This window comes from Elephas maximus, chromosome 16, assembly GCF_024166365.1.
Source record: "Elephas maximus indicus isolate mEleMax1 chromosome 16, mEleMax1 primary haplotype, whole genome shotgun sequence".
In the NCBI taxonomy this organism is placed as follows: Eukaryota; Metazoa; Chordata; class Mammalia; order Proboscidea; family Elephantidae; genus Elephas; species Elephas maximus.
In genome coordinates, this window is record NC_064834.1 from 48,287,789 (window position 1) to 48,313,068 (window position 25,280).

At 43.8% G+C, this 25,280-nt stretch overlaps 1 protein-coding gene across 1 annotated transcript in view; it reads right to left on the reverse strand.

Annotated features, from left to right (window-relative positions):
- TLL2 (tolloid like 2) overlaps window positions 1–25,280 on the reverse strand; it is a 163,761-nt gene that overhangs the window by 123,303 nt on the left and 15,178 nt on the right. The window contains exon 2 of the mRNA XM_049855846.1: window positions 2,998–3,108. Coding sequence (XP_049711803.1) covers window positions 2,998–3,108 — 111 coding nt within the window. The remainder of the gene's footprint in view (window positions 1–2,997; window positions 3,109–25,280) is intronic.

The window sequence follows — 25,280 nt, forward strand, 5'->3', positions numbered from 1 at the left end:
TCCACTCTTAGGCATATGCCCAAGAGAACTGGAAGCAGCGACTCAAACAGATATATGTACATCAACATTCATTTGGGCATTATTCACAACAGCCAAAAGGTGGAAACACACCAAGCGTCCATCAACAGACGAATGTGTCAACAAACGGTGGCGTATCCATACAACATCATTCAGCCTTAAAAAGGAATGACGTTCTGATACATGCTACAATGAGGATGAATCTTGGAAACGTCATGCTGAGTGAAGTAAGTCAGACAAACGGACAAGTACGCGACCCCACTTATATGAAATATCTAGAACAGGCAAAGGCATAGAGACGAAAGTAGATTAACGGCTACCAGGGTCTGGGGAAGGGGGAAATGGGTAGTTATTGCTCAATGGCGTGCTGACTTTCTGTTGGGGTGATGAAAACCTTTTGGAAATAGTGGTGACGATTGCACAAGATGATGAATGTAATTAATGTCACTGAATTGTAAACTTAAAAATGTTTGAAATGGCAAATGTTTCATTATATATATATATAACCACAATAAAATTTAAAAAACTGCTAAAAAATGGTTAAAATGGTAAATTTTTAAAAAATATTTTTACCACAGAAAAATATTTTTAAACAAAGCAAATGTTTAAACAGACCAAATGTTTAAAGATCTATCCACTAAAGTTGCTCATGGCATAATTGTTTATAACAGGAATAAAATTTTTTACAAAAGGAGGGGGGAATAACGTTCATGCCTACCTGTAAGGGATTAAAACCAAAACTAAGCGCATTGCCATCGAGTCGATTCTGACTCATAGAGACCGTATAAGACAGAGTAGAACTGCCCCATAGGGTTTCCAAGGCTGTAATCTGTACGGAAGCGGACTGCCACATCTTTCTCCTGAGAAGTGGCTGGTGGGTTTGAACTGCTGTCATTTTGGTTAACAGCTGAGCACACGAGGGCTCCCCTGTGAGGAATTGGTTAGATTAATTATGACCAAGTTGCATATTGAACCACTACTGGTATAAAAGACTAAGATGAACCACAATACATGGCATGAAAAGATGCCTCTGATACACTGTGAAGTGAAAACCATAAGTTGCACGAGAGCATGTCAAATAAAATCCCTTTTATGTTTTTAAAATCTATGTGTGCACACCACCCAAGCCCATTAAGACTGGAAGAAATCCGGCAGATAATGATGGGGGTCTCTGGGGCTGGAATAACAAGGCATTTTCACTTTCCACTTTGTACATTTTGAGCTATTGGCTTTTTTTTTTTTTTAACAACCAGCAGTATTAGTTTAATCAGCAAAAACAATAAAAAATATTCCCATCCTGAAAATAAAACAGCTATTCTAGATAGATGCAAAGTACAATTGGCCCTCAGAGAAAAGTGATCCAGATAAAAATCACCTTGCCATAAAAACACACCGGAAAACACACACACACAGATACAGAGAGAGCGAGCAAGCCTGGGAAGAAGGAAACATCAGGTCCATGTTTTCAAAGTCTCCATTCCCAAGCACCCGACATTCACTCCAGCACATAGTGTATTTCCTCCACTCTCCACTTCAGACTTACATCCTCCCAGGTCAGTGTCCTCTCTCAAAATACTAATAATAATGAGGAGGAAGAAGATGGGAGGAAGAGGAAAAACAGAAGGAGGAGGAGGCAAAATTGATATTTATTGAGCACTTGTTATGTGCTTGGCACTGTGCTGGAGCCCTGGCGGTACAATTGTTAAGAGCTTGGCTACTAACCAAAACGTGAGCACTTCAAATCCACTAGCCACTCCTTGTAAACCCTATGGGCAGTTCTACTCTGCCTATAGGGTCACTATGAGTTGGAATCATCTCAATGGCAATGGGTAATGGGGCACTGTGCTAAGCACTTTACACATATTCTCTCCTTTTGTCCTCACAACTTTTCTCTGAGGTAAGGATTATTACTATTCCCATTTGATGGATGAAGAAACTGAGGCCCAGAGTTTCCGACACACAGGTCAAGGACTCAAGTCCAGGCAGTCTGACCCTAAAGCCTGTGACTGTAACCAATGCTTTAACCATCCTTCCAGGAGCAAAGCCTCGTTAGAGCTCTTGCTCTCTTCTCAGGCTCCGCAAGATGGTGCCAGGGTCTACTTCTTCCTTCTTTCCTCTCCACCAGTGTTGGCTAGTGCCTTCTAGCTACGAGGTGCTGGTCTACCTCTGGAGTACCCAACTCTGACTATGACGTAGGCTCTATCCTCTACCAGCTCACAGGGGACTAGGAAAGAGAAGGCAGGCACTCGAGTTCTTCGACCCCAAGGCTGATCATGTCTGTCCTGAGGGAGGCAGAGGAAGGGCTATTAGGATTCTTTTCACTGCAACATCCTCAGGGAACCTTCCCAGCAGTCAACTGGCCTCTCCAGCAGCTGGGCACACAGATAGCATAGCAGCTGACCACTGCCCAGCCTCTCTCTGGTATCTCTTACTCACATTTGCCAACCCTGGGCCCCCCAGCTGTGCCATGGTGGATCCCCCAAGGACAGCAAATAGGGGCAACCTTGGGCATTCATAATGGTAGATGCAATGTAGGCCCAGAGGGTATGAGTGAGGTCCCCAAGCCAGGGACACTGAGACCCAAAAGGCCTTAGTGGATCCCGCATGGATGCCACTCCTGCTTTCCAAATCAAAACTGTACCACACACAGTGTAAACGAGTATAACCACTTTGTAAAACTGTACCACACAGAGTGTAAACTGGTACAACCACTTTGGAAATCTGTTTAACAGTATCTACTAAAGCTAAACTTACGCATATCCTGTTACCCAGCAATTCTACTCCTAGGTGTATACCCAGTATAAAAGAGAGCTTGTGTCCACCAAAAGATATGTACAAGGATGTCCATAGCAGCTTTATCTATAATAGCCAAAAATTAAACTGCCCGAATGTCTGCGAACAGAAGAATGAATAAACTCAATTACATTTATACAACAGAATACTGCACAACATCTGGGGCAGGGAAAGGGGGTGTGTTACCTGTGCTAGGTTCCATTTTCTCCATTGGCTGCTTGGCCCAGTCTCTGGCCTTGTCAATGTGAAATAACTTCAGGTCATCTTCATCTAAAGCAATGTCTCCCCAAAAGACAGCTGGGAAGAAAGAACATAAGCAGGTCAATTCAAGCTGGAAGTCAAGAAAGTGGATTTACTAATGTCCCAAAGGGCTCTGAGGGTTGGGTAGCAAATGCTAGAAAAGACAGTCCACCTAATCAAATTTCCCACTTTGCTTAAGAATTTGGGCTGGTAGAGAAAGAGTAACAACAGATTCTGTGCCACAGGGCTGGGGCCCAACCTCCAAGAAAATTGAAGAGCTAGGTCCATAAGGTATTTTTAAAGGTCGTCTCATCTCATCTTAGTTCTAGGCAGCTCTGGGCAAAACCACCACATACAGTCCCAGACACAGCTGGAGAAAAACGCAGAACAAAATTCTAACTGAAAAAGAAAGATCAGACTTGCTGGCCTGACAGAGACTGGAGAAACCCTGAGAGTATGGCCCCTGGACACTCTTTCAGCTCAGTAATGAGGTCACTCCTGAGGTTCACCCTTCAGCCAAAGATTGAACAGACCCATGGAACAAAACAAGACTAAAGGGGCACACCAGCCCTGGGGCAAGGACTGGAAGGCAGGAGGGAATAGGAAAGCTGGCAATAGGGAACTCAGGGTTGAAAAGGGAGAGTGTTGACATGTCGTGGGGGTGTTAACCAATGTCATACAACAATGTGTGTACTAACTGTTTGATGAGAAACTAGTTTGTTCTGTAAACCTTCATCTAAAGTACAATTAAAAAAAAAATCACCACATATAGACAATGGTTTCTCTCTTCTTCAGTCTCCAGGATATTAAAAAAAAATACTGTGATAAATTATATTATTGTTCACAATATTTGCTGCCCTTTCCTGAAGGAAGATTATATATCTCTGGCCCATTGATATCAGGATTGACCACATGACTTGCTCTAACCAATTGAAAGTGAGAGGAAAGTTAATTCACGATGTCCTCGTTTTCCTTTCCCAGAAGACAAGCTATGTTCCAAATTAAAAAAAAGGTTCCATGGAGTTGATTCTGACTCGTGGAGATCCCACAAGCATCAGAATAGAACTGTGCCACAGGGTTTTCAATGACAGATTTTCCAGAAATAGACTGCCAGGCCTTTCTTCCAAGATGCCTCTGGGCAAACTTGAACCTCCAAACTTTTGGTTAGCAGTTGAACACATTAACCATTTGCATCACCCAGGGGCTCCTCTTTATCCTGACTAATACAGAGATTGGTATCAGAAGTGATATGCTACCGTAACAAAAATCCATTGGCTTTGGTTCAGGTAGTGAATGGCAAGGAAGCTGTTACTGAAGGCTGGAAGGAGGTGATCTGTGTTATGCAGTGATGACGGACTTGGTAAAACTCTTGAATGGGTTAACTGGAAGGCAACAATGAACTGAATGAGCCTCCAGTTTTAAGTGAAGATATTGAGAGTCAGAATGTTAGTAGCATGCCTTGGTTGCTAATAGGTGTGTTTGACGAGGTACTACAAGAAAGAAATGGGCTCAAAAAGAACCAGCCGATTTGTAAGTGAGAATGAAAAGGAATAGAGAGAGTCCAGAAATTCGAGGCCTGGAAGAGTTGGAAGAGGCGACCTTCTCAGAAAACTGAGAAGGTCTCAGAGTGACAGAAACTGATAAAAATTCAGCTGTGTGATATGGAGAAATGAGAACCCTCATACATTGCTAGTGGGAAGGTAAAATGGTGCAATCACTACGGAAAACAGTTTCTTGCAAAGTTAAACTTATCACTGCTGTTGCCGTGAGCTGCTGTCAAGTCAGCTTCCATCTCATGGTGAACCCATGCACAACAGGATTGGACTTTTGTGACCCACAGGGGTTTTGTTGGCTGATTTTTCAGAAGTAGATCACCGGGCCTTTCTTCCTAGTCTATCTTAGTCTGTAAGCTCTGCTGAAATCTGTTGAACATCATAGCAGCATGTAAGCTTTCACCGATAGGTGGGGAGTGGCTGTGCTGAGGTGCACTGGCTGAGAATCAGTCCCAGGTCTCTGGCATGGAAGCTGAGAATTCTACCACTGAACCAACACTACCCCCTGAAACTTACCACAAGAACCAGCAATTCCACTCCTAAGCTTCTCCCTCAAGAGAAATGAAAACATGTCCACACAAAGACATGTACTCAGATGTTCAAAGCAGCATTTTTCATGATAGCCCCAAACTGGAAACCACCTAAATGTCTACCAGCTGGCAAATGGATAAACAAAATCTAGTACAGTGGAACACTATTCAGCAACTGAAAGGAACTACTGATACATGCTATAACATGTATGAACCTCAAAAACGTGAAAAAAGCCAGATGACAAAGACTACATATTATATGACTCTATTTATGAAATGTCTGTTATTGCTAGTTGGCATCCAGTTGATATCAACTCATGGCGACCCCGTACGTGCAGAGTAGGTCTGCCCTACAGGGTTTTCAAGGCTGTGACCTTTCGGAAGCAGATCACCAGGCCTGTCTCCTGAGGAACCTCTGGGTAGATTCGAACCACCAACCCTTCCGCTAGTAGTTAAGCACTTAACCATTTGTGCCACCCATATAGCAAATGTGAAATGTCTAGAAACGGCAAATTCACAGAGATAGAAAGCACATTAATGGTTGTCTAGGGCTGAAGGTGGTATCAAGGCTTAACTGCAAATGGGCACGAGGAACTTTTAGGGGTGATGGGAATGTTCTAAAACTGTATTGTGGTGATGATCGCACAACTATAAATTTACAAGAATCATCAAACTGTTCACATACAATAGGTGATTTTTACAGTATGTTAATTACACTTCAATAAAATCTGTTGAAAAAACTTCATCCTGTGGCCAGGACCGATCAAGCTGGTGCCCAGCACATGAAAAAGTGCAGATAAAGGAGGCTAAACCAAAACCCAAACAAAATGCACTGCTGTCAAGTCAATTCCAACTCATAGCAGCCTTCTAGAACAGAGTAGAACTGCCCCATAGATGTTCCAAGGCTGTAATCTTTGTGCAAGCAGACTGCCACATCTTGCTCCCACAGGGCAACTGATGGGTTGAAACCTCCAACCTTCTGGTTTGCAGCCAAATGCTTAACCATTGTATCACCAGGGCTCCTTCAAGCTCAAGGTACCAGCAACTAAGTCTGGAGAGAGAGATGCATGCCTAGAAAATGATTGTAGGTGTGGCTATTGCACATGGAGCCAAGTCAAATAAATAAGAAATAATTAGCAGTTTCCCTCAAGGTGAGTTAGTTCCAACTCATGGCAACCCCATATGTGTCAGAGTAGAACTGTGCTCCATAGGGTTTTCAATGGTTCTCAAATGGTTTTCAATGATTTTTCTGAAGCAGATCACCAAGTCTTTCCTCCAAGGTGCCTCTGGGTAGAGTCAAACCGCCAACATTTCAGTTAGCAGCCAAGTGTGTTAACCATTGCACAACCCAGGGACTCCAAGAAATGACTAACTTTTTGGAAAATACGGTTCCAAAAGAGCCACTAGCTAGATTACAAGAGAATGCAACTTTTTGAGCCCAAAATGACACTTGGGCACCCAACCTTCTATGGGAAGGAAACAACCTCAAAGAGCTGCTCCTGAGGAGGACATATTCTTCAATGTCCTCTTCAGATGTGGACAATGAGAATATGGAAAGGAAGGATAGGACCTCCCAGAGTGTGGCCCCAGGGTCACGGAGGAGACAGAATCAGGGCTTAATCAAATCAAGAACATTGCCCATCCTAGAGGCCCCTCACACATCTGTCCAGCCTGATCAGAATTTCTATGGGTTTTTGTATACCAGTGATTGCTGTATCTCTCATTCTTCCCCTTTCCAAACGCAAGTGTTTGTTACAGTTGTCCTGTCCCTGATCCATCATTGTGTGCTGAGTATACATGTGGGGGCAAAGAGATATATTTCTTTTCTTTTTTTAATGAATGAGGAGCCACATCCTTATTCCATATAGAGACTTTCATAACACCCTAAGCTTTGTGTCTGCTGCCAGGGCTGGATAGGACTTTGGGGGTCTCCCCTGGGGAAGAAGAAATATATCCATACATGGGAGGATACCAAAAGCAAATATCTGTGACCGGAGGGGAAAAGACCTATGGCGGAGTCTATTGTTCCCATTTTTTTGCTGCTCCTCCCTCAGTAACAATTACACCTCTCTATTTAAAAAAAAAAAAATTTTTTTTTTTTCTTTATTTCACTCACGGAAACCCTGGTGGCATGGTGGTTAAGAGCTATGGCTGCTAACCAAGTAGGTCAGCAGTTCGAATCCAACAGGCGCTCCTTAGAAACCATATGGGGCAGTTCTACCCTAGCCTGTAGGGACGCTATGAGTCAGAATCAATTCACTGGCAAAGGGTTTTGGTTTATTTCACTCATGTCAAGCTTTGCAGTGTAATTCTCTCCAGCTAGTGAAAGTGAGGGGAAGTGACAGGTGTCACTTCCAAGCAGAAGCTTTAGAATCCAGAACATGGTTTTCTATGTTCTCTTTTCCCTTAGTCACAAGACAAACAATGTTCCCTGAAAAAGGCTGCTCCATCAGGCTGTGACATAGAGTGAGGACTGATGTGGAGATATAGGATGAACATGTAACATGACAAATAAACCTTTGTGGTCATAAGCTACTGAGACTGGGGGGTTGTTTGTTATCATTGTACAGTCTAGACTATACTGGCTGATACAGACAATCTCTGAAGAAAAATCTGAGTCCACATTCTTGCTCTGGGACTTACTAGCTCTGTAACCTTGGACAAATTACTCAACCTCACTGAGCCATAAATGATTCATCTGTAAATAGAGATAATCCGCCTATTCTGAAGAGTTGTTGAGGAAATTAAATGAGATCATGTATATGTATATATATACACACACACATACATACATACACACACACATACATACATACACACACACATACATACATACATACACACACACAGCCTCATACATGTCTATTTCTTCAACAGACTATATGGTCTTTGAGAGAAAAGACTGTAATTTGTGGAGCAATAAAGAACCATGCCCTGTTCTTGACACACAGTAGGTGCTTTACAGCAGAGGTCAAATATAACTTTTGAAAATTGAAGACCCATGTTAATGGTGATGTGCGGCAAGGCCAAGTGATAGAATGAATGTTCTTAACATGTATGACCCCAGTCATCCGGCCCAGGGCATCCCTTACCCACAGCAGCCACAAGAGGGTGCAGGCCATGCAGGGAAGACCATGTGGCCTACACTGGACTCTATCCCACCTCCAGGCCCAGAGAGGCCCTTCCCACACCCAGCCTAGTGTCTCATCCTGTGATCCTGGAAGCAACTGATCTTGAGGTCTGGATCCCAAACTCGGCCCTGCTGTTCTACACCCATCTTGGTTTTCAGAATCCTAGAGATAGTCCCCCTCAAAGACACAGTCCAAGAAGGCTGCCTGCCCACTACTAAGAGAGGACACCGCCTGCATAGAATGATTTTCTCAGCACTCCTCTGGGCCCGGGAAGTCACCTATATCAGACTCGGAGTGACAGGCTTCCAACCAGACTCACGTAGTGCCCCAGAATCAGAATGTCATCTCGAGTCTCACCCTCTCATGAACATGTTGTCCAAGGAGACTGGGTGATTTGCTCAAGGTCACACGGCAATTAATCAGGCAGAGCCAAGGCTCCAGTCCAGAACGATTCTCAGTACACTTTAGTCCGAACCATCCAGCAGAATCTGCCCACGTGCATCTGGGAGCCAGAAGTGAAAATCCCTATAAAAAGGGGAAAGAACCGACCTTTGACATTCTAAATAAGCCTAAGGCAACTGTGGAGAGCCAGTACCCAGACTCCTGACACAACGAGCTTCTTATAACGTATTTCCTTCAGTAGTCTCCATACACTGCAGAAGAATGCATGAAAAAGCTCAGAAGCCTGCTTGGAGACAGATGATACTACTTGAGGAGTTAGAGACTCCTCAGATGTCATACCTTCATGTCAACACAGTATCTACTTTGCTTTAAGGTTCCTCCTCTGAGAAAAGGGTACGTTAAACTGCCAGCTGAGGAAGGAAGGCAGGAAGGCAGGCAGGAAGGAAGCATTTTTTTAGCCAGGCACTTAGTCAGGGCTCTGTTAGCAACCTAAGAGATCACACAGATGCCACCAGAGCCTCTGGCTGGGCTCATGGCCCAAGAGGGCAGGGCTCTGTTGGCACCATACGGATCTCTGAAGGCAGCATCAAGTTGCAAGGGGAGACATTTCTGAAAGAGCCTTCCCAGGAAGAGCCTGTGCCTCTTTTTTTTTTTTTCCAAAGATATTTCATGTCAGCTTCTCCTGAATGGCCTGGAAGGTCCCCTTGTTCCAGAAGGTTCTCCCACACCTGAGCAGTCCTGAGCTGAGAGATGGTGCTATACTCTCAATAAACAGAGCCATTCTACCTTGAACTTCTCCTTTGAGATATCACCAAAATTGAAGTTAGTTAATATTCAAGTTTAACCTCTGTCCTTCCGGTTGCATGAAGGCAAGGACTGGGTCTGCCTAGTCTATTGTTCTATCCTCAGCACTTGGCACACAGCAGGGGCACAGGAAATACATATTGAATGAATGAAGGAAGGAATCTGAGGCCCAGCAGAGCTTCTCAGTCCCTCTTTAAGGGTACTTTGTTGTTGTTGTTGTTGTTGTGTGCTATCAAGCCAATTCGTACTCATAGTGACCTCGTGTGACAAAGAAGAACTGCCCCATGGGGTTTTCTAGACTGTAATTTTTACAGAAGCAGATCACCAGGTCTTTCTCTCGCAGAGCTGCTGGGTGGGTTCGAACTGCCAACTCTTCAGTTAGCAGCCAAGCACTTAACAGTTGTGTCACCAGGGCTCCTGAGGGTTTTTTACACCCCAACATGAAGACACATTCTCCTGCAGGAATGGTCACTTGTCTCAGTCTAACAGGCTATGGTTATGTCAGGAAATGAGGACAGCCCTTTAGCTCTTCATGCTGTGGGAGACAGTCACCATGCCACTCCCAAAACGAGAGTAAAAATGTATTATGTACAAAATTGAGGTCAAATAACCACCCTGATCAGGATGCTACCATAAAACTAAGGACCAAAGACACCACCAGGAAATGCATTCAGTGAGCAAAGACTGTTATCTTCTTTGTTCACTACAGTAACTCCAGTACCTAGAACAGTGTCTAGTCAATGCTTGGAAAATACTTATTGATAAATTAGTGAAAGGGGAATTTGCTTCAAATTCTATTTGTGGAAGTTCAGTGCCTGAAGCAGGGTCAAATTACTTCCCAGCCACCTGTCCACTAACCATATCTCCTTCCTTTTGAAACAATGAAAATATTTTGAAGACATTAAACTGATGAATTTTTCAACACATAAGTCCCATTCCCTGCAGCCATTCCACCATTATGGCGCTAGAAAGTTAGGAAGGACCTAGGAAGAGTCCCATCAGGCAGGAAGGAGAAACAAGAGAAAGCCCTCCCTGTAAGACAGCAGGAGAGGACGGTGTGGGAGAAGTATCCAGAGAGGTGTGAGAGAGCCTAGGCACATCAGACTGCTAGTCAACTTGCCAAGGCATAGGCCAGAACAGGGTGTGGTTCCAAGTCTGTGAGAAGCCACCTTATCTACCACACACAGGGGCAACTGTACAGACTTGGTGGAGGGTGGTGTCCAGAGACATGGCCTGGAGCGCACTTCCGAAGATCCCCACCTGATGTATTTGCGCTCCAGACACCCCCATGTGCCCAGGGAGACATGCAGAGGGGCTAAGAGGGCCAGTGGACCAGCAGAGCTCTGAGGCTAGGGTGAAAAGCCACAAAGTAGGATTTATTCACAGAACCAAATGGTCAAGAGTTCAGGCTTCACCAGCCAGTGCCAGCACATCACCCTGGAATACCAGAGATGACTAGACATCCCTTAGTGGGCACCACCAGGGCCTAGGAGCCAGGAGCCAGATAGCCCCCCACCCCACCTCCCAATACAGACCAGGGTGGGCCCAGATGATGACTCATAGATCTGAGGGCTCTTATGATGGATCCCAGGAGGTCACATCAGTCCTAACCCCTAGGCCCAGTACAAACAGATTTTGTCCCAGAAAAGAGCAGGGGGAGGGTGAGAAAATGGGAAAACTTGAAAATGTATTCCAAAGAGTCCTGGATAACCCAAAAGATACAACTTAAATAGGAAGATACTGGAATTTTATCCCTTGATAAATCTAAATCCTGACCTCTCCCACCTCTCCCCACACCCTGCATAAAATGCTTGTTGCGGGATGGATGGATGGATGGATGGATGGATGGATGGATGGATGGATGGATGGATGGATGGATGGATGGATGGAGTGTTCTTGGACTCCAGAGGTAATAACAATAAAAATGTGAATATCCTTCAGGTGCTTATTAGAGAAAACTTAGGTCAATAAAAAAAGAAGCTGCATTTTCTTTCATATCTGGGTGGCAATGTGGGTATATGTTTCACCTTTCTATTATGGTCACTGGTTAATACAGCACAGTGCTTACAGAGCTCATGCAAGTGGTTTTCAGACATTAGTATTCAGTCCCAACATCCTTGCACCACACACACACACATACATAGGGAGAGAGAGAGAGAAAGAGAGAGTTCCTGATTCAGTGGTTCTGGAGTAGAGGTAAGGCACTTGTGTTTTAAATAGCATCTCAAGTGAACCTGATGCCAGAGGTTCCCTGAGCCACATTTTGAGAAATATTGAACCAGAAAAAAACAAAAAAACACGACCAGCACCTCCACCCACCCCAAGACCCCCAGGAATGGGTCATTTCATTGGTAGGACAAGGCATGTAGATGTGAAAGTCTTCTGGAAGACTTTTTTATTTCATCGCGGTGAAATATATATAACAAAATGTTTGCCATCTTAACTATTTTTAAGTGCACAATTCAGTGACATAAATTACATGCACCATTGTTTTAGTTACCTAGTGCTGTCCTAACAAAATATGGCTTAGTGGGTACCTTTAAAGAACAGAAATTTCTCACAGTTCTGGAGCCTAAAAGTCCAAATCCAGTTCTCAGCCGTGTCAGTTCCTTCTGTGGGCCTCTCTCCTAGTTTCTGTGATTGCTGGCAATCCTTGGTGTTCCTTTGCTGCTTATAGATGCATCTACCTCCATCATCATATGGCATCTTCTCCCGTGTGTGTCTGTGTGTCTGTCTTTCTGTGTCTGACACCATCCACAAGGGATTAGGTTTAGAACCCACTCTACTCCAGTATGACTTCATCAACATAGCAAAAGAAAAACCCTATTTCCAAATAGATACAGGGGTTAGGATTTCAACATATAATTTTGAGGGGACATAATTTAACCCATAACAACCATGGTGTACAACCATCACTGTTATATATTTCTAAAAGTTTTATTTTGGAAGACTTTTTTGATCTTACCTGCCGATACTAAGTATGGCAATTTTCCCCCAAACAACATTGACCTCTGGCTGCTTAATTAAATTCCAAACCCGATTGAGGCTGACTCATTAGGTGGTAGAGCTGTTTAGGAGCCTTGTAGCGTCTTCTCTCTCCGAATGCCCTTGGGCCTTTGTCCAAACCTGAGTTACAGCTCTGATCTCTCTTTCCTGGTATCCCTGTTTAGGTGTTGTCATGGATTGAATTATGTTCCCCCAAAAATATGTCTCAACTTGGTTAGGCCATAATTCCCAATATTGTGTGGTTGTCCTCCATTTTGTGATTGTAATTTTATGTTAAGAGGATTAGGGTGGAATTGTAACACCACCCTTACTCAGGTCACCCCCCGATCCAATGTAAGGGGAGTTTCCCTGGGGTGTGGCCTGTACCACCTTTTATCTCTGAAGAGATAAAAGGAAAGGGAAGCAAGCACAGAGTTGGAGGCCTCATACCACCAAGAAAGCAACACCAGGAGCAGAGCACATCCTTTGGACCCGGGGTCCCTGTGCCTGAGAAGTTCCTTAACCAGGGGAGGATTGAGGACAAGGACCTTCCCCCATAGCCGACAAAGAGAGAAAGCCTTCCCCTGGAGCTGACACCCTGAATTTGGACTTGTAACCTACTAGACTGTGTGAAAACAAATTTCTCTTTGTTAAAGCCATCCACTTGTGATATTTCTGTTATAGCAGTACTAGATGACTAAGACAGGCGTCCATCTCCCCCCATACTGTTAATTCCTCAAGGGCAGGAACTAAGTCTTGTTCATCCTTGTCCCCCCTACCTCCACTGCAATTCTCAGAAAGAAGCTCAAAAAATACCTGTTGAGTAAATGCATGAATGAATGATTGAATGGATGTTCTTGGACTCCAGCGTGGTAACAGCAATAATGCTGTTCTTCAGGCACTTATTAAGGTCCAGGGATTCAGTAAGACCTCACACACATTATCTTACGTAATCGTCACAAAACCCAACTGGGTAAGTATTTTTATTTCCATAAACTGAGGGTCAGGGAGTTTAATAACTTGTCCCCTCCCCCATGGTAAATATGGAGTGGAAATCCTCAGGAGACTGTCCTTGGTCACTGTGACCACACAGTCAGGCAAAGCCATGAAAAGAACTCCAGAATTCAATCAGATGTCATTTTAATGTCAAGAAGAATTGTGGCCCTAACAAACAGGGAGACTATGAAAGCAACTCAGACTTTCTTCAAGTATAAAGGTCTTTAAAGCTACTTGGGAAGACACTTAACATTTTTAAAAGCAGTAGAAATGCAAAATTGGATGAAGTGATGTTGCAGCCTGGCAGAGCAAGTAGACAGAAGAATAGGGGGACGTGTAACCTGAATCTGGGGAACCCAGGCCATGAGGCCGCCCACCTAGAGGCAATGACAGAACAACTCAAAACAGGACTCAGAAGTCTCTCTGCCATCCAGAAACTTCCACACGGGGAAAGGGCAACCCCAAAAACTACTTAGGAGGGTAACCTCAAAATCATTTGGGAAGTTCCTTGGGAGTTGCCTTTTAACATCATGGATTTAGAGACCTAAGTGTGAAAATACTTAAGAGAACCAAATCCTTACTATTAATAGTTCTTGGTGTTGGATTTGAGAGAATTGGACTTTCCAGAGTAAGTAGTGGGTCTTGTGATTTCATTTTTTTTTAATTAATGTTAATAATATATTAAGGTATGATTTTAACTTTAAATCTTTCCACATTTATGAACAGTATTGGAGAACGTTTTAAAGGATCAAAGATTTATCATATTTGCAAGTTAAATTTATTAGATTTGTAAGAATTATTTGAGAAATCAAAGACAGATGGCTTGTTAGTTTGACAAATGAAGCAGTAAAAGCCCCTTGAAAGTGGTGATTAGAATCTTCTGGATACATAAACAAGATTTGTAAGTAGGATTTAAAAGCTTAAGAAAGAAATAGGTTTTGATAATTCTTACATTCATTTTAGAAACCAAAACAACCATAAATAAAATCTGAGATTTCTAAATATTCACAATGACACACTACATTCTTCAGGATGAAAGCACTGTTTATGGCGATGAATCCGAGAGTGCCGTAAGTCTGAAAAGAGAATAGAATAGAAAGAAAGCCAAGTACATTAAAAAAAAAAAAAAAAAAAAAGCCTTCTAGTCAATTCCGACTCATAGCAACCCTATAGCACAGAGCAGAGCTGCCCCACAGGGTTTCCAAGGAGCCGCTGGTGGATTCCATCTGCTGACCTTTTGATTAGCAGCCAGAGCTCTTAACCACTGCACCACTAGGGCTCCACCCAGGTACACAGAAGTCCTCAATTATGTAGTACTAAACTCAGGTGATAACAGTAGGGTCAGAACTGAAGGAATGTCACTGAAGGATGCTATAATAAGGCAGGATTCTCAGGACTTGTTGACTTCAAGTGAGAAGATAGGGCCCTTTCCTGGATGCCTTCATCACTCTGGTCCTAATGTATCTCCCCACCCTTACTTACCCTGTTGTACTTAAATTTGTGTCTACAAAGAGAAGAGCAGAGTACTAAGAGGAAAAATTTCAAAAGCTGACCACCATCCAGGGAACCACAGAGTGACCAATTAATGATGTCTGTCATGGGCGTGAGGGGAATTAGCAATCCTCAAGGCATGTACTTGCCATCCCTGCTTTCATCTTTAGTGAGGGAATCAGGGCAATATTGCTGCAGAAAATAAACCAGAAGTTTCGTATTAAAGAAACTAAAAGACCTAAAAGAATAAACTGAAAAGTGATCCAAAGTAATAAGACACAGTAATAATAATAAAAAAAAAAAACATAAGAAAAAATAATGTGCAACAGTAAGCCTCTGTGTGCTGTCCAATAGAATGTTCTACAATGGCGAAAATGTTCTATATCTGAGCTTTCTAATATGGTAGCCCTTGTGGCACAGTGGTTAAGAGCTCAGCTGCTAATGAAAAGGTTGGCAGTTCGAATCCACCAGCTGCTCCTTGGAAACCCTATAGGGCGATTCTACTCTGTTCTGCATATCACAGGTTGTTACTGAGTCTTCCTCCGATCCTGATGCTGCATTCTTCTTCTTATAGTCCAGCTTCTCAGATTATTTGCTCAGCATAGAGATTGAATAAGTATGGTGAAAGGAAACAACACTGATGCACATCTTTCCTGATTTTAAACCATGCAGTATCTCCTTGTTTTGTTTGAATGACTGACTGCCTCTTTGTCTATGTACAAGTTCCTCATTAGCACAATTTAGTGTTCTGGAATTCCCATTATTCACAATGTTACCATAATTTGTTATGATCTACACAGTCGAATGCCTTTGCACAGTCAATAAAACACAGGTAAACATCTTTCTGGTATTCTCTGTTTTCAGCGAAGACCCATCCGACATGAACAATATCCCTTGTTCCACATCCTCTTCTGAATGCAGCTTGAATTTCTTGCAGTTCCCTGTTGATGTACTGCTGCAGCCACTTTTGAATGATCTTCGGCAAAATTCTTCTCGTAAACATAGGCCATAAAGAAAAAAAAAAAGCACCTAAAATGCTTATCGATGAAAATGTCCTCTGTTCCGATCTTGCCTTACTCCATTGGAACTTCAACCTGCAATTTAGAGAGTTGCCACCAGGTGGTGGTGGTGTTTTGTTTTCAAGCTTTGGTTAGTAAATTTCATTTCAGGGATAGATTATTAAATGTATTAGGGAAAACACTTTTCAGAAATCAAAAATAGAAAACTTTATAAAATAGTCAAATACAATTTTAAAGCTATTATATAATAAACCTGGAACTATAAAAGGTGACTAATTTTAAAAGAAATATTTTCCAATGGTATATAATCCACAGTGTGCTGATGTTTAACACTTGGCTGGGAGACAGACAAGGAGAGCCCTGGTTTGTAGCATTTGCTGGTTTCTGTGGTCTGAACACTCCCACGATGGCTGACTTTAAGGTCAGTGAGCATGGAGCTGGGAAGAGATGTCCACGATTGGCTCTCAAAGCTGATAAGAGCCAGATCAGCACGTTACTGTAATAACAACAATAAGGATCTGTAAAGTACATGATGGTCTCTAAAGTTATGGATGCTACCCATCTGATTCCATGTGTGTGCCTGACCCTCAAGGCCACAGAAGATGACCATGGTCTGAGCCACACTGGGAAAGGCCCCATCACTGCAGCTCCATCCCCGTCCTTCCACAACACAGCATCTTGCCTTGTTGGCCTTTTTCCTGTCTACAGCAGAAGCATACAGCACTCACTACGTTCTAGGGACTCTTCAAACCCTTACAACAACAATGACCCTGTGCAATATGCATCATCACACCCATTTTTTGGATGAGGAAAGTAGATTCAGAGAAATTAGGTAACTTGTTCCAGGCCCCCTCTCAATTCTAAGTCTTAATTGCTATTTATCTTTGCCTCCCAGAGACCCACACTGCTTAGTAAGGAATGGAAGCATGGAGAGGAGGAGCTTCGGGGGTGAAATCAGAGAAGGCCTCAAAGCGGGGGGTGACACTTGGGCAGGAGGGTGACAAGTGAGCAGAAGTCTGGAGGCATATACCAAAAAGAAAGAGCATGCTGGCTTTTGGGAAGATGTGCCAAGGCTCAGAGATGAGAAACAGCAAGGCACTGCCAGGGCATGAGCAAATGAAGCCCAATGAGGTGGGGCTGGCTGAAGTGGGGGGACCCAGTCACGCCGACTGCTGTTCCCAAGATGAGAGCAGCAAGCAGGGCAGGATGTGAGGCTAGGGGAACTGAGAGGCTGTACAGGTGCAAAGAGGGAGGCCCAGCCAGAGGGAACAGAACTCTGGGGCTAGTGGAGCACCCAAGGTGAACTTGGTCACAAGGAGTCCCTCACTTGGGTACCGCACTTCACAGGTTGCAAGCCCTTCCATGCACACATTCTCCCTCCCAGCACCCCGCACAGACCTGGAGAACATTTCTGATAAATGAAACGAGTGTGTGAATGAATGCTTTTCATCAAAGTCCTAGGGGAAGGGAGGGCAAGACCGTTACCCCATTTTATGGGGAAAGTGAGGCTTAGGGAAGTTAATGACTAGCCCAAGTTTACAACCAGCGAGAAGGGGCTTGAACTCAGACCTTAGTTCACGGCCTCACACAAGGACCAAGTTTCTAGAACTGGGATTCAAGGTGGGGACTGATCTCAGGGTCAACAGTAAGAGCTGTTACCAGATGAGTTGCTGGCCTGGCAAAGGCTGGACGACCACGACAGGGATGCTTGGAAAGGACACAGTACAGGCAGGTGGGTAGTCTGGAGGGTCCTTCACATTACTCCCCACCCTGAAGTCTGAGAATCTTATAAGAGATTCTGGAAGTATTAAATGGTCCCCTGATTTGAGGCCTGCAGAGTGGGGGAGTCTGAGAGCCAAGCGGCAGCCCAGCCAGTCAGAGGGGACCCCTTTGTCTCTGCTGCCACCTTCTATTGCCACCGTACCCTCCCTGAGATCCTTGGTTTCCTGGTGCCCAGAAAGCAAGTAGCCCGGGGCAGGCTGACACAGCTCAAGGATACTTCCCTGATCCTCCCCATCTGCTGGGGTTGTGGGAATGCAGACAGACCCTGACCACATGTCCTGACCCACCCTGGCGCTCCAAAACCAACGGTGGCCTTGATTTTGTCCCACCGGAGTAATCTCCAGTAGGTATCCATCTGACCTCATTTCACTTCCACCAACCAGTTCACTTTCTGATTCTCATGCCTACACTTTCAACTCAGGGCTGCACTAAGAGGTTGTTTATCTCCCCATCAGCTTCCTATGTATAGACCTAATCACATCAGGTAGGCAGTAGAGCTGCATCTCGGGACATCAGAGGCCCAAATCAAAGTAGCATGGAGCTGTGAACAGGTTCTATACTGGAGAGAAGGAAGTTTGGATCTGGTCCCAGTATGTGACCTTGGACAAGTGACTTTTGCTTCTGTGGCTCCTTCTTTACTGTACAAGGAGACAGTTGAACCAGACTGGTGTTTCTCCAAGTATGGCCCACAAATCACTCACATTGGAAGTACCTGAGCAGAGTGTTGGTATGCAGATTCCTAAGCCCCAACCCAAATTTATGAAATCAGAATCTCCAGGGACAGGGCCCAGGAATACGTATTTTAAATTCAGGCTCCTCCCTCTCCAGGTGACTGATACACATCGAAATTTGGAAAGCGGTGGAGTAGATGGTTTCTAAGGTCCTTCCAGCTCTAACATTTTATTTCATTGCAATGTCCTTTAGAGAAGAGTGGTTCAAACCCACTCAGTGGCTCTGTGGAAGTAAAGACCTGGTGACCTGCTTGCATAGGAATTTACAGCCTAGGAAACCCTATGGGGCAATTCTACTCATCTTACAGGGTCGCTATCAGTCAGAATCAACTCTGTGGCACACAACAACAGGGAATCCACCCAGGTCCTGCTGTGTACCGATGCCAATGACAAGCCACTCAGGAAGGGCCTTGCTAATGTTCCTTAAGAGCCGCCTAGAGATAAGCCTAGATTATTAGAGGAACTAAATATGGAGCCTTGGAACCATTGGAATATCTCTCAGGAAAGAGGCTGAGGTGGGGTGGAGGGGAAGGAGGCAGTGAGAGTTAGAGGGAAATCCTACCCAGAGACACATTTAGTTCACTTCAAGTTTCCAGCAGAGGGATTTAACAAGTTTAAAGCCGTTTTCTGTGAATCTTTGTCAAGGGAGTGTATGTACAAACAAACAGGGAGGGTTTTTTTAGTAAAAAGTTAATCGGCTTAAAGTGTGCAACTAAATAAGCAAAGCTTACATTAAAGTGACCCACAGAGAAAGGACCCCATGGAAAGAAAGTTCTAGGAAATACAATATGGCCTCTATGTTCTTTTGTCGTTCCACACTATAAATATTCATGGGGCGGTGTTAATGGGGTCCACAGCTCTATCCAACCACAATAGTTTTTTTGTTTATTCTCAGGACCATGAACTTTGAAACCATGAACCTAAATTTCAGGACTCTGCATTCAGGCGCGTTTGCAGAGCAGGAGGGGAGAGGTTCAGGCCCGTGGACAGAGGAGAGGAAACAGAGGCACGATGTGAATCACGCCTCCTGGATCTTTTGGTTGAGATTAAATGGTAGGGTCTGTTTAGTATGGGAGGCCTCCTGTCTCCAGGGTCTCCAGCTGCTCCAGCCTGGGGAAGTGGCCTTTGAGGAAGTAGATGGCTTAGTTACTCAAGCATGTGGCAGAGAGAAGTGGGGAGTTGGAAATATTTTAATTGGATCAAATGGGATTTGCTGCATGTTTCACATTGAAGACAAGAAAACTAGTTTGAATCATGAAATATCTAAGATGGAGAGAGTTTGAGGGTCGTCTGAACAATCTCCTTGTTTTCATTTTGAGGAAACTGGGGTCCAAGGTCAAATGACTTGCTCAAGATATCATAACTAGAAGCCATGTCTGCTGATTCCCAGCTGTACTTTTCCTATACCAGGGATGGCAACTATGAGATAAACAAACATGTGGCTTTCCTCTCACCCCTTCTCACCCAAGGCAGATCCCTAATAGATCATGGCTCTCCCACCCACTGACCCTGGACAAAGCCTCCAAATCCATCTCAACACAGTGCTACGGAAGAAGGCCAACACGGTGCTACAGAAGAAGGCCAGCACAAATTGATAGGAAATGTGGGATAAGTTGAGATCTATCCACGCCCTATACCATGCTGGCCACTGCCATACCCCACCATCCAGTTGTTACAGATAATGGTTTTTTACTCAAAGCCACTTACTGCCTGAACTCTGGGGTCTGAGAGTGCACACCAGAACCATCGCAGGATCTGAGAGTACACACTGCTCTTCGTGTTGAAGGGCAATCAGGACCTAGGAGAGCGCCACGCACATATGGGTACTACAGAGAAACTCGGAAAGCTGATTGTAGGTCAGAACACCTAGCCCTGCCCACCTTGGCTGCCATCACTCCACTTAGCAAATGAGCCAAGAGGGGGCCTGGGCTTTGGCTACCTTGCTGAAGGCAAACGAAGCCCCTGCCTCACCTCTTCATCCATATCACAACACGGCTGCACCAATACACTTCTGAGCCATGCTACAGCTTGGCTTTACAAGCAGGGCTCACTTGGCTCAAAAAACACCAGCTCAGCTACTTTCCTAGGGAGAAAAATTATCCAACAGATTGGTAGGGGCATAAGTCTTACAGCTCCAAATATGTTTCATCTCATGTGCTATATTAGTCTCCTGGAGCTGCCGTAACAAAGTACCACAGACAAGGTGGCTTAAAACAACAGAAATGAATTCTCTCACACTTCTGAAGGCCAGAGTCTGATATCAAGGTGTCTGCAGAGCTCTCTGAAGGCTCTATGGGAAGATTCTTCCTCGTCTTCTCCAGGCCCAGGCAATCCTTGGGTTGTGGCAGCATAATTTCAATCTCTGCTTCTGTGGTCACAGAGCCATCTTCCCTCTATGTCTGTGTCTCTCCTCTTTTTATGAGGACACCAGTCAGTATGATCTCACATTAACTTAACTAATAACATTTTCAAAGACCTTATTTCCAAACAAGGTCACATTCACAGGTACCAGGAGTTAGGCCTTCAACATATTGGGAGGCACGGGGACAATTCAACCAATGACATACGCCGACCCCACCCAACTGGTGGCTTTTCTTTGAGCACTATGACGTGACTTCTTGGACCCACAGGAAAGAGAGCCATGAGCAATTGGCATGGAGGAGGAGTGGCATCCTATGTGCCACATATTTGCTACTCATAATGTTTTTAAAGATACTAAAAATATTTCAGTCCATGTAAATAATTATCTGTGGCAAGGCCTGTGCTATGATTAAAGTTATGCCTTTACATACTTATTCTGCTCTGTTCTGTGTCCAGAAAGGCTGACCCTGCCAACTGCACTCCCCTTGCTCCCTGGCTTCGGGTTGTGTTCAGCCAGGAGACACTGGCGGATCAGCGGGAAGAGGAGAGAGAGGTCCGGCCGTTTCTTCCCTGCTTTGGTGCTGCGTCTCCAACAGTAGGTGCGGCCTCCGAAACTTCACCTTCTGCAGTTCCAGCTCCAGTAGCACTGCTCCATCCCCTTGTTCCTTCAGCCACAAGGAGTGCAATGGCTTTCGAAGGTTGCTGGTCTCAGGTGCCTCACCCTTCCTTCTTTGTTCCCTTAACTCTGTCTCTGTCCTAGTGGTGTCACTAGGGTTGGTGTCATCCCGTTCGGTAACTCATGGGATCCCCCCATGCTAATCACCACAATATTGTAGCTAAAACACCAGAAAATTTGACAAAACAGCAACTATAAAAACACTGACAGCAACAAAAACAACAGTGCGTGCTTGTATTGCGTACAGAGGAAACCACGTGATTTGAAGCGTCATTGTAATTGTCATTTAAGCCAATGCTGCAGTTATCATTGTAATTGGGTAGTGATGACAGCTCTGACAGGGAGTGCATTAGAAGGTTCAAAAAGAAAATTGGAGTACAGTTTTAGCCTTGTAGGCATACTGATACACGTAAGCTGGGCTTACAACAAAATCTTTTGCTGTTTTAAGTAACTACAGGGATATCTTGATAAAAAAAATAAATAGTTCCTGCTGAAACACTGCATAAAAATTTTATAGACAGTCATTTTGGTGTCACCCCCTCTGACAGTGTTACCCAGTGTGGTCTGCACCCCCTGCACCCCCTAAGTGACACTATTGCTCTGTATGTAGTCCCTTCATAAGGTCTCTTTATTTGAAATCTCTGGGGGTTAAGTTCCGTTTCTTGCTAGGACCCTGACTCACATATAATTGATCTAAGAAAACCCTTCCATTATTTCCTTAGCTAAATAGGAGTATGAGATTCTGACTGGTAAAGGGAATGACTACTTATGCTTAAGACGGCACTTTTCACTGCTTAATTCCAGCAGAATATGACTTGTTATCTCACACCTGCTGAGTTCCCCAAGCCTTAGCTCACCAGGGCTCCACTCAGTAATGAAGAGAACAGTGCAGTTGGGGTTATAAAAGTCAGAAGCAATTCTTGGGCTCTAATCTTGTTTCTTTCATGCCTGATTCCAGGACCAGGCACATCTCATAAGGCTTAATATCTCCGCTGTGCAATGATGTCTCCAAGAGCCATAAGCTACCTTTACAATGATGCATAACTCATTCTAAAAGACGAAGGTCCACTGGAGACCCTAACCAATGCACAGAGTGGGAAGACGCACCAGGCAGAGAGAGTAAAGGAGATCTGGGGCCTACGGCCAGCTATACCAATAGTTATCCACTTGACCTTGGGTAATCAGGGTTCTCAAGGAAACATGAAAAGCTTAGAATAAAAAAGGGTTCTCAAGGGTTCCTTCCAGCTCTAAGATCCTACCAGATTTTACTCTAAGACTTTACTTTGTGTATCTAGTTAACTTTTAGTAATGCAGTGGGCCTATCATCATTTTGATTAAAGCTTCCTCATAGAGGTCCAGCAAATTTAAGTTTAGCCTGTTGTGGCAGAGATTGCTTATTGTCCACCAATATCTGTTTTCCATTTTTCCTCAATAAAAATATTATTCTATGCCTTCCAGAAGAAATATCTCTTAGACTCCCCTATAGCTCTCTGTGGCCATATGACTAAGTTCTGGCCAATGAGATGAAAGCATACATGAAAGTGACAGTTCCTGGGATCCTTCCCCTCACACATTCTTTGCCCCTTTTCTTTCCATGCCTTCCTTCATCCAATTGTCCAGATCATGTCTCTGATTGCTGGAGCTCTGACTACCATCTTGGATCATGAAGATAAGGGCCTCAGCCTAGGGATAATGGAGGGGAAGTTGAAAGGAATCTGGATCCTGGAGGGCTTCCTGGAGCAGAGCTACCATATCAGCCCTGGATTGCCGATATAGACATTGATATGAGAAAGAAACAAATCTGTAGCTTGTTTAAGCCAATGTTCCAGTTATCAATGTATTGCCTCTCAGCTCCAAGCCTACTCTTCTCTGTCATGCTTTGTGATACCGAAGCTGGACCCTGTAAACATTTCTCCTTTGCCAGCTGGCATATTAGGCTTTGTCAGTAGAGGCACTGGAGGGATATTACAAGAGAAAGGGACTTCTTTTCCTGTTTCTGGAGGTCTCTTCTTTCTTGCTTTTAGAGAATGGCTGCCAGTGGTGTTCAGGGGACTCACGGGCACCCACCCTAGAGAGTTTTACCAACACCTCACTGCCTAATTGTCCTGTGGCATCTCAGAAAACTTCTCCAACATCCAGGGGGCCACAGCCACACCTTCTCCCAAGAAGTCTGAATTTCAGCCTGGGGGAGGGGAGTGGCCTCCTCCAAGTTTATTCTTTCCCTAGTAGTTGCCCCCTACATATGTTATTTCTGAATTTTTTAGAGTTCTCTCTACATCCTTTAGTAGTCAAGCCCCTTTTTCTAGTTAATAATTCTTTATATATTAAGTTTTCCATGTTCTAATTACTGGGGGTGGTTTCAGTCTCCTAACTGGACCCTGGTGGACACAGCTAATTAACTTCAGTCTGTAACTAGCAATTTAACCTAATATTACATGATATTTCCATGAGAATCAAACAATGATATAGTGTAGAATAAGCTTTATGCTTTTTAAAAATCTCCTCTTGAAAAATTACGTGTGGCAGATATGACAGAGGGTTGAAGTCCTTAACATATTTAAAAAAAAAAATTTCCATTGAGTCAATTCTGATTCATAGCAACCCTACAGGACAGAGTAGAACTGCCCCATACGGTTTCCAAGGAGCCTCTGGTGGATTTGAACTGCGGACCTTTTGGTTAGTAGCTGAACGCTTAATCATTATGACACTAGGGCTCCTGTTTAATATATAAAGAGCTCCTAAAAATATTTTAAAATTAATATTCAATTAGAAAAGTGAGCACGAACAGAAGCAAAAGCACATAAACAGGAATGCACATCATGAAAGAAATACAAATGGCCAAAATACTCTTTAAAATATTCAAAATCATTTGAAAAAGAAATACAAATTAAAATATAAGAAAGAGCAATTTTTTTTTTCTCTTATCAACCCAGCCAAGATTTTTTTTTTTAACTATAATCAAATTCAAGCCTCGAGTTGCAATAGTGAAGGGTTCTATGGGGAAAATATTAGATGATGCAGGAAGCATCAAAAGAAGATGGAAGGAATACACAGAGTCATTATACCAAAAAGAATTAGTCGATGTTCAACCATTTCAAGAGGTGGCATATGATCAGGAACTGACGGTACTGAAGGAAGAAGTCCAAGCTGCTCTGAAGACATTGGCGAAAAACAAGGCTCCAGGAATCGATAGAATATCCACTGAGATGTTTCAACAAACGGATGCAGTGCTGGAGGTACTCACTTGTCTATGCCAAGAAATATAGATGACAGCTTCCTGGCCAACAGACTGGAAGAGATCCACATTTATGCCTATTCCCAAGAAAGGTGATCCAACCGAATCCGGAAATTACAGAACAATATCATTAATATTACTTGCAAACAAAATTTTGCTGAAGATCATTCAAAAATGGCTGCAGCAGTATATCAACAGGGAACTGCCAGAAATTCAGGCCAGTTTCAAAAGAGGACGTGGAACCAGGGATATCATTGCTGATGTCAGATGGATCCTGGCTGAAAGCAGAGAATACCAGAAGGATGTTTACCTGTGTTTTACTGACTATGCAAAGGCATTTGACTGTGTGGATCATAACAAATTATGGATAAAATTGTGAAGAATGAGAATTCCAGAACACTTAATTGTGCTCATGAGGAACCTTTACATAGATCAAGAGGCAGTTGTTCAGACAGAACAAGGGGATACTGATTGGTTTAAAGTCAGTAAAGGTGTGGGTCAGGGTTGCATTCTTTCACCATACCTATTCAATC